General features: G+C 49.8%; 2 protein-coding genes across 15 annotated transcripts in view; one reads left to right on the forward strand and one right to left on the reverse strand.

The window, feature by feature from the left end:
* Positions 1-9,373, forward strand: part of PITPNM2 (phosphatidylinositol transfer protein membrane associated 2) — a 177,835-nt gene extending 168,462 nt beyond the window's left edge. For all 11 annotated transcript variants that reach the window (XM_025198266.1, XM_006015129.3, XM_025198257.1 and 8 more), the window contains 8 exons: positions 1-9; positions 1,796-1,912; positions 3,130-3,246; positions 3,679-3,827; positions 4,301-4,450; positions 4,538-4,721; positions 8,199-8,327; positions 8,996-9,373. In XM_025198266.1, the coding sequence (XP_025054051.1) occupies positions 1-9; positions 1,796-1,912; positions 3,130-3,246; positions 3,679-3,827; positions 4,301-4,450; positions 4,538-4,721; positions 8,199-8,327; positions 8,996-9,337 (1,197 nt within the window). In that variant the 3' untranslated portion in view covers positions 9,338-9,373. The remainder of the gene's footprint in view (positions 10-1,795; positions 1,913-3,129; positions 3,247-3,678; positions 3,828-4,300; positions 4,451-4,537; positions 4,722-8,198; positions 8,328-8,995) is intronic.
* A 2,889-nt stretch (positions 9,374-12,262) lies between these two features.
* The window catches only part of ARL6IP4 (ADP ribosylation factor like GTPase 6 interacting protein 4), a 9,879-nt gene continuing 6,352 nt past the window's right edge, over positions 12,263-15,789 (reverse strand). For 2 of the 4 annotated variants that reach the window (XM_025198324.1, XM_025198331.1), the window contains exon 6: positions 14,694-15,730. In XM_025198324.1, coding sequence (XP_025054109.1) covers positions 15,674-15,730 — 57 coding nt within the window. In that variant the 3' untranslated portion in view covers positions 14,694-15,673. Of the gene's footprint in view, positions 12,399-13,433; positions 13,816-14,369; positions 14,537-14,693; positions 15,731-15,789 lie in introns of those variants that run through there. The other 2 variants (XR_003092917.1, XR_003092919.1) reach the window with 2 other exon arrangements.

The raw sequence follows: 15,789 nt of genomic DNA on the forward strand, positions 1-15,789 counted from the left end.
CTGAGACAGGTACCATAAATATTTCATGCTTTCTTCCTCTTCTCCCTGGTGCCTAATGTCTGTTGGAAAAATATTTTGGAGTCTCTTTTCCCCTTGCTGCACCCTCCATAACTCTTGTTGACACTAATGGAGGCACAGTGTATAATCGGCAGTGAAAATACATCCTTCGCAGCTGCAGATCCATCTTCTTTCCTTTTCCTTACTGTGCTCAGTACAGCTGCATTTGAATGCAAGGTGCACAGCAGCTAATTCTGGTCACAGAAACCCCTAGGGCAACGTTGCTCTCTCTGCCTCGGTACAGAGTCAGGAGTGCAGAGTAGCTGCCCGCTGGCACTGACTTCCTCCCAGAAGCACAGCAGAGTGGAGGCCTCGGGAGTCTCTTCTCTCCCTGCCCTTTGCAGAGACATCCAAGTTCCTTACCTGAGTAGCCTCTCGAGGTGGCTCTTCCATCTTCCAGCAAGGACTCAAGAGGACCAGTCACCTTGGGCAAAGAGCTTGCTTTCCCTGTTCTGCTGGGGAGGTGAAGTCAGGACATGGGACTGGCTCAGCTGAGCTAGAGCCCATTGGGTTCCCTCTGCCCTGCTTCTGTGTACTCTGAATGACGGGCAGGGCTGGCACGTTCTGGCGGTTTCAGCCAGCTTGGCACGGGCTGTGTTACTTGCTGCCAGAGTAAACTCCAGAGGCTTCCTGCACTTGAAGGCAATCAAAGGATGAGCTAATTCCCAGGCCAGGATTACGCACTGACTCCTGTTCAATGTTCAAGCCTGCTCAAAGGAGGTGCCAACCACCCTCTGCTCTTGCTGACCTCAGCGGGAGCTGCAGGGGCCCAGCACCTGGCAAGGTCTAGCGCTGGGGCTGGTGGGCCCAGCTGTCTGTCACCCCAGCCCTCTTACAGCACACACCACTGCAGCCCTCAATTATTTATGGCTGTCTGTTGGCAAACTCCCTCTTGGTGCTGTCACTAGCCAGAGCTGTAAGCTGCAGGGATATCAGGGCTGGTGTCTGCAGTGCCTTTGGATGACTTGCTTTCTCCTCTCTTCCCTGACCCCTTGCCCTTTCCCAGCCTGGCAGTCTGCACTTTACCATTTCACACCTACCCTTCCCCAGCACTGACTTGTGACCTCCATTTAAGATTCCTTTTTAAACTTTCATCCACCTGGAGACTAACTCAGCTCTGACAGCAAGCTTTGCTGACTCAAAAAGAGGTTACTCGCCTCATATGGTTACTGTCTAAGCTAGGGATCCACAACGGACAGCCCGTGGGCTGGATCCCACCTGTGAAGAGTGTGGATTCATCCCACAGTGGCTGTGGAGGGATCGTGGCACTTGGTGGGGGGGCATTGGAGCATTCCCTTGCCACATTCCACCTTCCTCTCCCTTCCTTGCTTCTTCCTCCACTTACCATCACCACTGAATTCACTCCACTGTGCAGCCATCACCCATGTGAATCTGTGGCACTTCATGGCAATGGTAACCGGACACTTCATGGGGCACTTGCATGTGAGCGAGATCAGGGAGAGCAGGCAGCTAGCAACCCGTGGCAGCAGCCACGTTGCCAGTGCCAGCCCATCATCCGTAAAGATTGCCGCTACCTGGTTTAAGCTAACAATGCTGAACTTGCCTGCAGCAGGTCTGTCAAGTCTCCTGCCCTGTAAATACCGTGATGCTGACAAACCACTGTGTAAACATCAGAAAAAAACAGTGCAGTCTGCAGGGTAGGTTGACTCTGAAATACTTTCACGTCCTGGATTTGTGCCCAGGCGAGTTGCCAATGATGGAGCTGTTCTTTCTGCAGGTGATGAGACACGAGAACTCGAGCATCTTGGAGCTGGATGGAAAGGAGGTCTCGGTGTTCACTCCATCAAAGCCCAGGGAGAAGTGGCTGCGCAAGAGGACACACGTGAAACTCCGGGTAATGGTGCTCCCATTGCACTCTCCTGCAGAGGAACTGCTATTAAACATAACTGTATCGGATCTTGGCCTTTAATAAGAACAGTATTACATCTAACCAATGGAGGCACAAATCTACTACTGCCCATGCACTACACAGTGATACAGGGATGGAGAGACTTGGATTGCTGTAATTGCATGCAACAGCAGTGATGCATTTTGTTGGAGACAGATAGATACCCTAAGGATCTGGAAGAACAAGGTCTCCACTTTAAAGAGCGTCCATATAAAACACTAAAGATGTTGACTTTCGGGCAAGAGAAGGAGACCAACGCATGTAAAAGCCCAGTATCGTAAATTGTCTGTACAGTAAATGCCACTTTCTGGAGCTCCTGAGTCCAGAGGGATGATAAGAGGCTTTTCTGATTTCTGCAAGAGGGCAGCTCTTTTAGCCAGTAATAAAACAATGACAATAGATGTCTGCTGATGGTCATCCCTTTTGCCTTCTAATTCTAGAATATCATGTAGGGAATTTTGAACCAAGGTGGAGAGATCAAATTTTCAAGGTGTTCTGCATAACAGGCCATATGGTGTTTGCCACCAAAAGGGCTACGATAATAACACAAGAGAAAAAAATAGTGTCATTAAGTGTGTGTGGGTGCATGTGTGCTCACGCACCTGCATGAATTGAGGCTAAAATTTCAAAGGACCGCCTTTTTTTGCAGACAGCTAAGGCCAAGTGTAGATCCCTTTACAAACGTGCACAGCAGAAAGTCCTTGCAGGTGCAAATTCTACTGTACGGATGGCCAAGTCCACAGGTCAGCTCCTTGGCCACATGTGTTAGCTTTGCATGCACAACTGATTGTAGATGCACACCTGGTGGGCAAAAATTCTTTTGTCCAAAAAGAAAAACTAGGGGCAAACAGCCTTCAAGAATCTGTTTGTATAAGCACAACAGTAATCTTTCTTCATGTGTGATGCCATCATGAATGAATTTGGAAAGGTATTTAGGAGACCTGCCATGTATACATGTGTGTGCATGTGTGCGTTCATGTAAACTCTATATAAATGAAGTATGTGATGGGGGGAGTCTTTAGGAGAACCTGACTCCTAAAAACCCCTTGTCTATGTATTTGGCACTACTCTGATTACAGCATCATTTACTGGAAACTCATTATCTGGGAGGTTCTTCTGGAACTTTGACTAATTGAGTTTTCTTTTGCTCTTGATTCCTGCAGAATGTCACAGCCAACCACAGAATAAATGATGCCATTGTCAACGAAGATGGGCCCCAGACCTTGACAGGAAGGTTCATGTATGGCCCTCTGGACATGGTCACACTCACTGGGGAAAAGGTATTGTGGTCTTAAAAGTGCATTGCCCACAAAGGCAGCTACAGTTTGTAGCCAGAGGAGGGACAGTCCTTGATGGTGACACTTCTTTTGCCTGTTTGCAAGAGAGCTACCCATGCACCTCCACAGTTGAGGTTCTCTGGCTCTGTCAGGCTTTTTTTACCTGTGATGTCCTGCATCATACTAGAGAAGGACTTTAGGAGGCCATGTTTAGAGCCAGGCGAGGTTTCTTTCTAGCATCAAAGCTCCTGGCTGTCTAGAACCCCAGAAACCGGACCCCTCTAAATCTGCAGGACTGGAGCAGGCAGACAAAGAACCCAGACCCATTGCCCTTAATTGCAAAGAAGCTTGGATTCAAGGTCCCAGTTGGCCATTTCTACACTATCCGTGTTTAGACTTCATAATTAGTTCTGGGCTTTGTTTTCCACCCCCCAGGTGGACATTCATATCATGACCCAGCCGCCATCCGGGGAGTGGATTTATTTTGACACCGAAATCAGCAACAGCAGCGGCAGGATTTCTTACGTTATCCCTGAGAACAAGCGCTTGGGGATTGGCGTATATCCCATCAAGATGGTGGTCAGGTATGGAGAGAACCATTGCAAACATGGAAGCAGAACCCCGTTTTCCTGTGTTCAGTTCAATGCCTCAGCCACGACACTGAGCATCCTTCCCTGTCTGGGCACATCCATGAGTTTTGGGCTCCTCTTGGGCTGAGGTACAGACATCATGTGCCAGACCCTCCGCTGGCATGAATCTGCATAGCTCTAACATCAGTGGGATTACACTGATTCACATGGGCTGAGGATCCAGTCCCGAGAGGGCAGGTAGCGCACAACCGGAGGCTCAGGCTCATCGCTGATCACGACTCTTATGCGTGAAGCTCCCATTCTCTTTTGCGGGCACTCTGGGTGCGTGATGTGGCAGGATCTGGCCCTCCCTTCTGATTGTTGATGGGTGTACACCTCCCGTGTGGTGCTGTGAAAGCCGCTTGATTGTTCTTGTGTCTCTGTCAGGTTTCTCCAAGGTTCTCAAACACCTGTTCTTTCCCTTCCAGGGGGGACCACACGTTTGCAGACAGCTATATCACAGTTCTGCCCAGGGGGACGGAGTTTGTGGTCTTCAGCATCGACGGCTCCTTTGCCGCCAGCGTGTCAATAATGGGCAGCGACCCCAAAGTCCGAGCGGGAGCGGTTGACGTAGTAAGGTCAGTGGCAGGGCTAGGGGTGAGGAGACGTTCTGAACCCTAGAGTGACTACTGGTCCGTTACACGCTGTTGTTTTTTCCCTACTAGGCACTGGCAAGACCTTGGCTACCTCATTATCTACGTCACAGGGCGACCTGACATGCAGAAGCAAAGGGTGGTGGCGTGGTTAGCACAGCACAATTTCCCCCACGGGATAGTCTCGTTCTGCGATGGGCTCGTCCATGACCCGCTGCGGCACAAAGCCAACTTCCTGAAATCCCTCATTATGGACGTAAGCGTGGGCTGTGCTGAGACGATCAAAGGGAAGGGGTGAATCACAGATAATCCGTTTGCCCCTGCTTAGTCCTGCTGTTTTGGCAGAGGCCGACCCTGAAGTGGGAGATGAATCAGCTTTTATTTTACACCTTGCTGGGTTTTTTTTCTCCCTGTTCCACAAAAGTGTCTGTGCATTTAGTGTGTTGTCTCTATTCTGCGCTGTCCTGTTGCTGTCATTGCTACTTGCAGTGCTAAGTGCCTATTGAAACGGAGGGAATGATGATGGCTAAACTGCTCCTCCCTTACATTTAATCCCCTGCTTAATGGATTTCTGGAGGTTTGTCCTATTAGCAGTGGATCTGGGATGCATTACGTATGGAGGGTTGGTAAGAAGATTATGACCCTGAAGCAATCCAGAACTGAGAAGGCAGGTTTGCCCACGTATTAGACTGGAGCCAAACACCCCTGACAACTGGGAGAGTTTGGGCGGGAACCCCCGGCACTGGGGAGTGTTTGGACTTATTTTGAGGTGCTAATCTCCCACCAGTGTTCAGGCCCAGGGCTGTAGACTCATCTGTACTTGCAAAGATGGGCCAGGAAGTGCTCCGGATGGAAGACCTCTCAGGAACACCCCAGGAAAGAGCTAAGATAAATGATTTATGAAGCAGGGACCCATCTCTCAAACAGTAGTGGATGTGAGAGCCCTTCCCTCCCCTTACAGATATGCATGAACCATCTTTTAGATGAGGTACAGAGCCAATATATCCATTATTATGCTGGAAGTGCTGATCATTAAGGATTCCTTGGCATTTTCGCAAGAGAAGGCTTTTTCGCCTTGCTGTCTTGGCCAATTCCCAGCTCAGATGGTTACAGTCTGCCTCCCTAAACTTTGCCTCTAGTTGAATGGTTGTAAAGTCCTCTGAGACCTGCAGCTCAGGGGCATTACGTGAGTACCAGTGGATGCCTGTCATCGTCACGTTCATTTGGTTTGGCGGGCTGGTCTGGTTAGGCAGTGCTTTTCCGACTGAAAGAGACATTATATGTCTAACTCCCACTGCTTTGCAGGAGCTGGATGAGTGTAGGGTGATGTATGCAATGCTGGGAAGAGCATGCTTGTTTAGCTGCTGGAAGGGGGGCTTTGACTGAGCAGCGAATGTCATGGGAGGTGGAGGTGCCTCCCCCGTCCCTTTGTCTGACGCATCAGGAGCCCGCGTGTTGTCAAATAGTGATGATATAGCCACGGTGCAGTTTCCTTCTGCTGGATGATCTCGGAGTTCTTAATGGCTGTTCATCAGGCACCTTCACAAGACTTCTCCGAAGTCAGTGTATATCATCCTCCCTTTTACAGAGAGGGAAAAACGGAGACGAAGGAGTTGATGCATATTGTCAGACATCACAGAGAGGATCATTTGAAAAGCCAGGGTTAGAACCCAGGAGTCCTGGCTCCTAGTCTCTCGCTCAGACTATGGGATCACTGTCTTCCTCCAGCAGAGGCTGTACGTACTCTTCGTAGGTGTGAGGGCAGCCAGCAGACTAGCAAGGAAGTAAATCCAAGCAATACGTGCTTCTCAACACAAAGAGTAAAAGGGCACAGTCCAAACAGAGAGAGACCCGGGGCACAAGTCTGCAGGGCACAGGTTACTGCGCCTCCAATTAAATCCTCCCGTTCCCTCCAACTTGGCTTGGAAAAATAATTGCCAAGTTTCAAAGCACAAGCTTCCAGGGAAACCATATAGTGCAGTGCATGGAAAAGTAATAGAAAGGCACCAGCTTTATGGCACACAGTTAAACCCATAGGTGGCCAAACAGCAACCAAGATGCTGCAGACCATGAAGAATGAAGTACAAAATACTGCTAAGACTTTGGTTTTGCAGGCCAGGACGGTGCAGACTTCCCCTTAGGGCGCCTGTGAGGTCAGATCATCTGATATTAGCTGTCTCTAGTTGGAGACAAGGGAGTTGGAGCCATATGTAGACCTGCAGCTTGGGTGCAGGATGACCCAGAAGGGGGATGTGCTGTCTACTGAATGTAGAAGAAGCTTTAGCTTCCAGGGAGGGAAAGAAGTTGAGGATGTTGCCCAGAATGTAATGAGGAGCTGTGGCTTCAGAGGCAGTTAGAATAAGGACATGTGCGCTGAATATGAGGAAAACGTCTTGGCCAGGAGCTCTGCTCGACTTATCAACAGCCTCCCAGGAGAAGCAGTGGAAGACTCTCGGCTTGTGACATTTAAAACTGTGAACTGGGCTGAATACCAGAACAGATGCTAACGGGATTGATCCTGCGTTGGTCTCTGTGATTGAACTATCCTTCCGCTTTAGGTCTTTTCCATCTCCCATCGCGGCACGTCTGCAGAGTGCGGTTTTGGTGACCGAGTCCCATGATCAACGCTCCCTCTCAGCTGCGTGGCGTGCGCAGCCATGCAGGCACGCTCACGCCGCACTGCCAGGCATGTCTGCCCGGCCGCGCACACCACACAGCTTAGAGGGAGCACTGCCCATGATGTGGTATCTGGTGGGTTTATTATGGGGTCTTTGCTTGCCATCGTTTTCCCTTCTCTTCCTGTGATCGATCTGGGTTATCTCATGGTCACTGCCAGGACCCCAAAGCTACCTACTTCAGTGAAACACGTTCCAGTATTTCTTATCCCTCTTAGTCCTTGAAAGCACAGGAGCCTGTTCTCGAGTACGGACTGCAGCTCCTTTTTGATTCAGCTTCTGTTTTGAAAGCTGGGTCCAAAATCTCAAGCTTGAGCTATCCCAGAGACCCTCTTATTACAGCAGACGCTGAACTGCTATCTTGTTGGAAACTTGACCTTGCTAGAGGACAGCGAAGTCCATACATCTGTAGCTGCAGGTCTTTGGACTGCTTGCAGCTCTGGAGGAGAAGTAAGAGCGGTCCGCACTTGGCACCAAGCTGAGCTGCTCCTCCTGGAGAATCCCCCCTGCTTTCTGCCACCTTCTTTGCTGCAAAACAATCTTTTCTAGTGTTTGGCCAAAGGCTGAATTAAATCTTCTGTTTTGTGGAGAGCCAAACCTGCCCGTTAAATCAAGTAACTGCCGATAGGTGACAGGGAGATGGGCATAGTTGCTTAGGCTGAGCTCCCAATAGCCCCACCAAGTCGAACAACAGCGTTGTGTGCTGCAGTTTCTCAGCGGAAGAAAAATTCTCCGTGTAAATAGTTATAGCAGAGAGTTGCAAAACACTCCCTCGCTGGCAGCATTGCTGATAAACTCCCCCTGAAGCAGACCTCAAAGAAAGGCCAATGCTAGATAAACACAGATCTATTTTCCTAGCGGTCCCTAACCCCGTGCAGCCTTTGTAAACACCTTCAGCTGTTGGTTAACTATTGCACGGCTCTGCGGTGCGTTTTCCAGCTGGGTCTCACATACATTATTGACCTGATAGATTCGTGCAGTCATGATGCAAAAACAAAAATGAGCAGAATCCCAGTGTAAATCCATTCTGAACGAGATCCTCTCCTCTCTTCCCACAGCTCCACATGAAGATCCACGCAGCATATGGATCCACTAAGGACATTTCTGTCTACAGCTCCATTAATTTGCCCCCTACGCATATATACATCGTTGGCCGACCAACCAAGAAGCTACAGAGTCAGTGTCAGGTAGGAACGTGGTCTTATGAATCCATTTTATTTTGTCCAGAGACAACTGAAGTGCCTGCTGCTGCTCTTCTTGGAGCTGAGGGGAGCTTCAACGGCGACTTCACCAAGAACAAGATCGGACTTTGTTTTTGTAGAGGAAGTTGCCTGAACCTCAGACCAAGATCCATCCACGTCCCCCACAAGGGGTCTGATGGTTTCTTTGCTTTACGTATTGCCATTTTGGAAACGTGGAGAAAATGCCGCTTGCTGTTCAGTGGCCTTATGCTTTGTAGTGTGATATAATCAGAAACCCACTTTTGATTTCCCATCTGTTTAAATCCCCTCCTCCTGTCTCCAACTCCCTGCAGTTACCCAAGCTGAGCAAGTAAGGGCAGGGGTGGGGGGAGTTCTGGTTGTTCATCAAGGTCATGTACTTCTGTGCATTTGCTGGCCTCGAGCATCACTATTGCTGCTTCCCCGGTAGAAGTCAGGTGGCCTTCTCTGCGGTGTGGGAACGCCACAGAAACAGCCGTAGTGAGAAGAGGAAAAAAAGCACAGCTGTTGGCAGCTTGGACTGGAGGGCCCGGGTGGTAGCTGAATTGGCTGCGACTCCCTTTTGTTCACAAGCAGCTCTGTTTCGAGGTGACCCTGGCCCTTATCTGCTGGGTAATCCTGTTGTTTTTTTGCAGTTCATTACGGAAGGGTACGCGGCCCACCTCGCCCAGCTGGAGTATAACCACCGCTCCCGGCCGGCCAAGAACACCACCCGAATGGCCCTGAGGAAAGGCAGCTTCGGTCTCCCCGGCCAGACCGAATTTCTGCGCAAGAGGAACCACCTGCTCCGCACCATCTCCTCGCAGCCCGTGGGGGCGAGCGGGGCTGGCCACCGGCCCGAACGCACGCAGAGCCAGTCGGACAGTGACAAGGAGAGGGAGCGGGAGCGCAGCCAAAGAAGCATGAGCATTGCCACGGGGTGCTGGGGCCGGAGCGCGGTGATCAAACTGGAACCTGGCGTTTTGGGTCAGAAGTAGAGCCAGAGGGAAGCCAGCAGCGGTCGGCCACGGCCGCCAGAGGAGGAAACAAAAGGAAGGAGGGACAAGGCCAGCGGTGTGGGCCAGAAGGGTAAATATGGTGCTACTCTCTAACAACACGGTGTTTGGGGAGGAAACGAGGACGTGTTTCCCACATGGAACGTGCAGGCCTTAACACGGGGCATGGGGTTCGTGGGGCACCAGCCCGAGAAACCGTTTGACACTAGGGATCTGAGGAGAAAAAGAAAACAGACAGTCTCCAGGTCAAGACCTCGTGCTCTCCTGCCTCCTCCTTTTATCCAGGTTTAGCGACTGTATATATGTGCCTCCTCACCTTCGTAGCCATCGTTCAGATACACGTGACTGAGTGCGATCCTCAGTGCCGTGGGGGGCGGCAGGGGGCAGGCCCAGCGGAGCGTCTCGTGGTGGTGGTCCCGTTATCTGGACTGACACGCAGCTGAACTGCAGCACTCCTGTTTTGTAAGCATGCCGCTGCCAAGGCACAGACGCGCAAGCAAGGGGCTTCTCCTGCGTTGGACGGAGCGGTCAAGCGCTTTACGTGTATCGAGAGCTTAGAATTTATCCCCGTTCTATCCAGGAGCACATGCCTCGGCAAACCATTAGCGGCATGTCTCAGCCTGTTGGGTGGAACAGTCTGTCGGCACGTTCGTGCTCAAGGAAGTGGGGCCCTTGGTTTTCATTCTCTCTCTTTTTTATTTTTAAAGACTTATTTTGGAAGCTGATGTAACTTGTTGCATTGACCTATTGCAAAAGAATACAAGCTATTTTATTTTAGCTGTTAAAAACCTCAGCCACTTAAATTACTGTATATTAAATCCTCCAGATATTACTGCTGTATATGATTTCAAAAATGAACCACCATCTATTCCCAAGGGACCGCAAAGGTGCGGCAGCTAGATTGCACTGCAGTTCGTGTCATCGCAATGCAGGGTCCAAATCTTTCACCCCGCCCCACCCCTGAGACCTTTCTTTATTCCAGGTTCTCCCCAAGTCCAGCAGCAGCTTTCACGGGAATTCAACTCGCTTCTTCTAATGGTAGTTATTCAACTGTAAAACCTCATTGTTTTTGCACTGATAATTTTTAGAATGGAGACCTGTTACCATCTCATGTAGCTACACCTCGCTGTTTGTAGTGCATGACAATTAAGTATAGCTAAGCCAGGGTGTATATATACCTAGAATTTTTTGTGCAAAAGTTTTTCAGCAGTAAGGAGACTGGAAGGAAGTGTGCCAGCAGAGTCGTGCAAGCGAAGGAAAAGGCCATATCTTAATTTTCCCAGCTCTGCGGTTGGCGAGTGTGTCTGAGCTAACACTGCCCTGAACTCGCATCGTGGTGTGTCTCGTGCGGAGTACAACGCAAGGGGCTGGGAGTGCTGCGGAGGTGGCAGTTGCAGGCTGCAGGGCAGCGCGTTGCGTTGCTTCCCAGCACCCCCTAGCGACCGCCGCGGAAAAGGAGATGATCAGCCAGAAGGTACAGAACAAGGGAGCGTCATTTAACAGGCAGCAGGGAATGGTGCCCAGCATGAAAGCCCCGCTAGCCCTGCCTCTCCTTGGTCAGACCAGCCATGATCCTGGATTTCCAGCCTTGGTGAAGGACGCTGGCTCCTTCTTGCACACACCAGCCAAGGAACAGGAAAACCCTTCTGAGGAACCCGGGGCTCCCACGTAGAGGTCACCGTGGGCTGATTTCACGTGAAGATTTTATATTAGTTCTGGGTTCGTTGGCTAAGTGCCCACCCCCGCTTCCCTCTGCCACAGTACCCTGTGTTTGTATCGCTTTCTACTTACAAGAACCTTATTGAGAACAAGAAGACTTTTTTTAGACTGGCTGCTTCACTTTCTTAACTCTTTCAATCCTACGTGCAGCTCTTCTGCACCGAGACACACAGCACTGTGAACACTGCTCTGCTCACTGGCGCGGAGCCTGGTAGGCAAACATAACTCATGCAAGCATCCCAAATCGATCCCATGACTTCTGAGGCCTCAAGCTTCAGGACTGACTTAGAGTCCGCGCTCGGTCCACGCGGTGGTGGAGTCAGAGCAGCTCTTCGCTACCGAGAACATCCACGTGGAGGGAGCTTCGAAAAAACAGAAAACCCACCACAAACACAGTGCATCTTTCTCACATGTAGGTAGTCTGACTGTCGTCTGAAGCCACTCATGTTTGATAAGTACTATGCTACAGAACATACCTACTGGTTTTTACTACTGAAAAACTGACTTCCCTTTCTCGTGACTCAGCCTAGCTACCTTGAATGTACGTCCAAAGCTACTGGATTTAAAAATAAAAAACCATCATAGCGTTTTGCTAGCTGAATATTGACCTCTGCCATAGAAGCCGGCCGCAGCCCCTCCTGTGAAGCATCCAAAGCAGGGTCACAGCATATTTGCAAATTTGGATATGGCCTTTACGAAGTTTTAATCTTCCTCTGAAAGCAGAGTCCACAAACCGAGGCATGACGTGTACATTTTTCAGAACGCAGGTGAGATTTTTCTGGTGTGTAGATAGTGTAAAGCGGAGGCTCATGTAAATGTTACAAAGTGGGTATATACAAAGTGAAAGTTATTTATTTTATGTAGAGAAAACACAACGTCTGGAGGGAAGAGAACCTTCAGGGTTTATTAATATTTAAACAAAAAATGTAGCTTTTTTGTTTCAGGCATTATGTACAAAGCAATTATTTTATGGACCAAGTTTAATGTAACTGTCAATGAATGCAGAAGTGCAATATTCCAATCACCTCGTCATCGCTCCGTAATTGAAACAAATCGGGAAGACTGACAATCATAGCACCTCCGTTCTGACCCTTTGTTAAGCTTCTTGAATTTCCCACCCCTCCTTTCTTGGTTTCCACTGTACGAATCCATACGGAGAAGCAATCGTAGAGCAGAATCTTTGTTCGTCACTGCAATAATATCAGCTGATGTGGGTATGTATGACCAGGAAACACGCCACTAAGGGTTTTTTTTCACCCGTTCAGTGCATTAGCGTTCCACATGAATCTATCTTCACAAACACCCCCATCTTGCATTTCTATAGCTGAAGCAAAGATCAACATTATTACTACTCTGACAACAATAGCAATAGTTTACCTTTGTGTTCATAAACTCTTTGTCCTGAAACGTTTTGGAGAGTGATGCATGTGAAACAAAATGCCTTTCCAAAGGCCCAAAAGAGGATCCATGTGGATACAGTTGCGAAAACATGAATGTATTTCCCGTTCTTATTAAAGGGCCGCTGTCAGGTGAAAGGCCGTCTTTGCCATTAGCACCAGTAACTTTAGGTTCAAGCTTCAAGAAATTATTGGAAGCGTATCGCCCGCTTCGCTCCTTATGCATTTGTCAGCTCAGCCAATGGAAAAAAAAATACTAGTTTTACTAAATAGCACTTCCTAGGTCTCACTCACTAGCACAACACTGCAATACTTGTACTGCAGGCACTGCACAGGATTATTGGGCTGGGGTTTTTGTTTTGTTAAATGGCTTCCACTGGAACCGAGCTTTCAAGGAAACGTTTCTGTGTATTTTAGGCTTTATAAAAAGCAGCTTTTTTATATCATCTGAACGTTGGATTGGAATTGTTTTTTGCTTTAACCTGACACTGCCCCTTTAAACCAACCCCAAACTTTTCACTTTGGTTCCTTCCTTTCTTCTTTTGCTAACTCCTGAGTTTAAAAAAGGCAAAGTTTTAATACCAAAAACGTTTACAGTGTTAGAAACCGCGTGAGAGGCAAACCAGTAACTAACCAAAGAGTTACTAGCAAGCTCCTGCTCCTCCCACAAGAAACCTGCACTTAGGTTATAGCCCCTGCTCTTCAGGTATCTTCGCCTTTGCCGCATTTTCCTATTAGTTCTAGAAGCCTTACATTTCTCCTCCCTCTGGATGTCGCTATCCTTGACTGTCGATTTTCTATTCAACGATGTTCGTTACATTTTATTTATAAATACTCGTTTTAGGGAAACAGATTGGGGAAGGGGGAATCTTCTTCCTGGCTTGATCTGCAAGAGGGACAGATACCTGCATACCGCCAGGGAACCGGTTAGACCCGAGTCTACTTCATCCTGGTTTTCATTCTGTGTATTCTGTCGTGTGTGATGATACTGTTAAGATCTTAACTTGCTCGTATGTGATGGCCCATACCTACCGTACCACTTCCTTCTCCTCCTTGCTGTTAGCGCATTGTTCTAATGCCTGGGTGTGCTTTGTGTACAGTATCATTGTACGTTACACAGATTAAAGAACTGGGAAGGCGACTTTCTGCGTCTGCTTCTTTTGGTGGCTTTGCGAGCTGGGGGGGGGCCTAAAAATGAGCCCGTTGAATGCAAGTGTCCAATTGGCGCTGGGCAGGAGACGACCACAGGGGCTGGAAAAACGAGATGCAGGCACCCTGCACCCAGAACGGCAGGAGAGGAGCTATGGCCAGAGTGCGGGCAATGATGAGAAGATGGTAATTGGGCTGGGGGGAACAGGGAAAGGCATGTGATTCAAAAGCACCTGGGTCCATGATTCTGCAGCTCTCTGGGTGCCTTGAGATCCCGTCAAGGGGACCGTGCAATGTAAGCACCGTTAGGTGTGCAGACACAACTCCTACGCTAAACCTGGAGATTTCAAACAGGAATCCATCATGTTAGGTGCATTCTGCCCTGCCGTAGGCTTCCCGGAGTTTTTTTTTTTTTGCAAAGGAATTGCTCTAGTGTTTTTGTGCAGTCACGATCTGAGTGAAAACTAAGAGCTGCCACTTTGAGGGGGCCCTGGAGTCTTGTGCCAGCTGCCTCAATATAAAAAGGTTGAGAACCACTGCCCCAGGCTGTACCCTCTGGACAGGCTGCTGGTAAATTCAGTAGGGGAAATCTGCTACCTGCAAAGCCTCCAAGAGCCAAAGCCCGGCTGATTCGGGGACTGTGGCTCGCTCTGTCGTACAGCCTGCTTGCTCAGGGTTGCTACCTTATGCTAAACTGCCCAAGAGGCTGGAGAGCCCTTCCCTCTCCCTCCCCCGTGTGTGGACTGTACCTGGCCAGGCTCCTGTAGCTACCAGACATGTCCAGGCTCTTCCAAGGCTCAGGTCTCCCTTTCCTCCAGGCTCCTGTCAATCTCCAGAGAAGGTATGGCAGATTTAGCTCCTTACAAAAGGCAATTCTGTCCTCTCCAAAGGCTAGTCCCAGCTACTACGGCGAGGCCTGCATTAGAGGGAAAGGGAAGCTGCACTGACAGGAGACTGCTGGCAGGCGTGGAATAAACCCCTCCCTACTCCAGCACCTTTCGGTAGCTGGTGGTTTATATAACTGCAGCCTGGAGACCCTCTTGGCCACCCAAATCAATGCAGCAGGACAAAGGCACCTTTCACCACTTTATTTTTAGGTTTCAGATTCACCAACATTAAGCGGGGAAAAAAACCTCCTGGAAAACAGGGTGCTTCCACGTGACACAGTTCTCTCCTGAGAGACCCTGGCACTCCCCAACCACAAGGACATGGTGTGGTGCTCCCTAGGGTGACACACAACCCAGGTAAGTGCCCTGTAGCGAAAGGGCATCCTGTTGGTGCAGGGACACGGGCAAGGCTTGACCAAACCTCTGCAAAGTGTGCCCCCGTCCATGCACGGTACGGGCAGCATCAAGCCCTGAGGGCAGGCAATGAGTGCGAAGTCACAGCCTGAGTCTGTCCCGTGTCAGGTGCTACTGATTGCCCCCAGCCAGTGGGAGTCGGCACCTGACAGGACCTGGATGTGACTGCACCCTGGAGCTCCGTGCAACTGGGTCCCTGTGTTTCCTGGGGAACCTCAAAGCACTGGGCAGATGCTAAGCCAGGGAAGAGCAGGCATGCAGAAGTGCTAGTCGGCAGGGAGAGCCCTCGAACTGAGCTGTTCTGCCAGCTGGGTGCTTGCCAGAGACTGGCGTATGGCTCGCCATCACGAGAGTTGCTCTTAAAGGCAACACAGTGGTAATCATTGGGTTGGCCTATCCTCTCCTTGCCAGACCTCAGCTGTGCTGAACTCCCGGGAGAAATGAGAGCTGCTGCACCAGTGCTTGTTGCTTAAACCACCAAGCAGCGGAGGACAGCCAGGACTGAGGGCAGAGAAGCTGTGGCTGAGTGAGGAGCAGAGGTACCATCAGTGTCACTCCTTTCCCCAGACACTCAACTTACACAGAGCAGGAAACATGAATGTCCATAGGGTGAGTGTCCCAACAGGTCACCAGGTACACAATAACATTGTCAGTGCAGGGCAAAAGGGAACTAACTACCTGCTTTGGCAGACTAGGGCCTTGGGAAGCGTGAAAAGAAAACACCTCTATTGTCGAGGTTGCAATTCAGGCAGTTACTGAAGCATCCCTGTCCTCATCTGGAAGACCAGGCCATCTCCGCGGGTGGCTTGCTGCAAAGGAACAGACAAATAAGTGCTTACAGGCCAGATGCCCCCCCCTGCCCCCCCCC

This window comes from Alligator sinensis, unplaced genomic scaffold, assembly GCF_000455745.1.
Source record: "Alligator sinensis unplaced genomic scaffold, ASM45574v1 scaffold628_2, whole genome shotgun sequence".
Lineage (NCBI taxonomy): Eukaryota > Metazoa > Chordata > Crocodylia > Alligatoridae > Alligator > Alligator sinensis.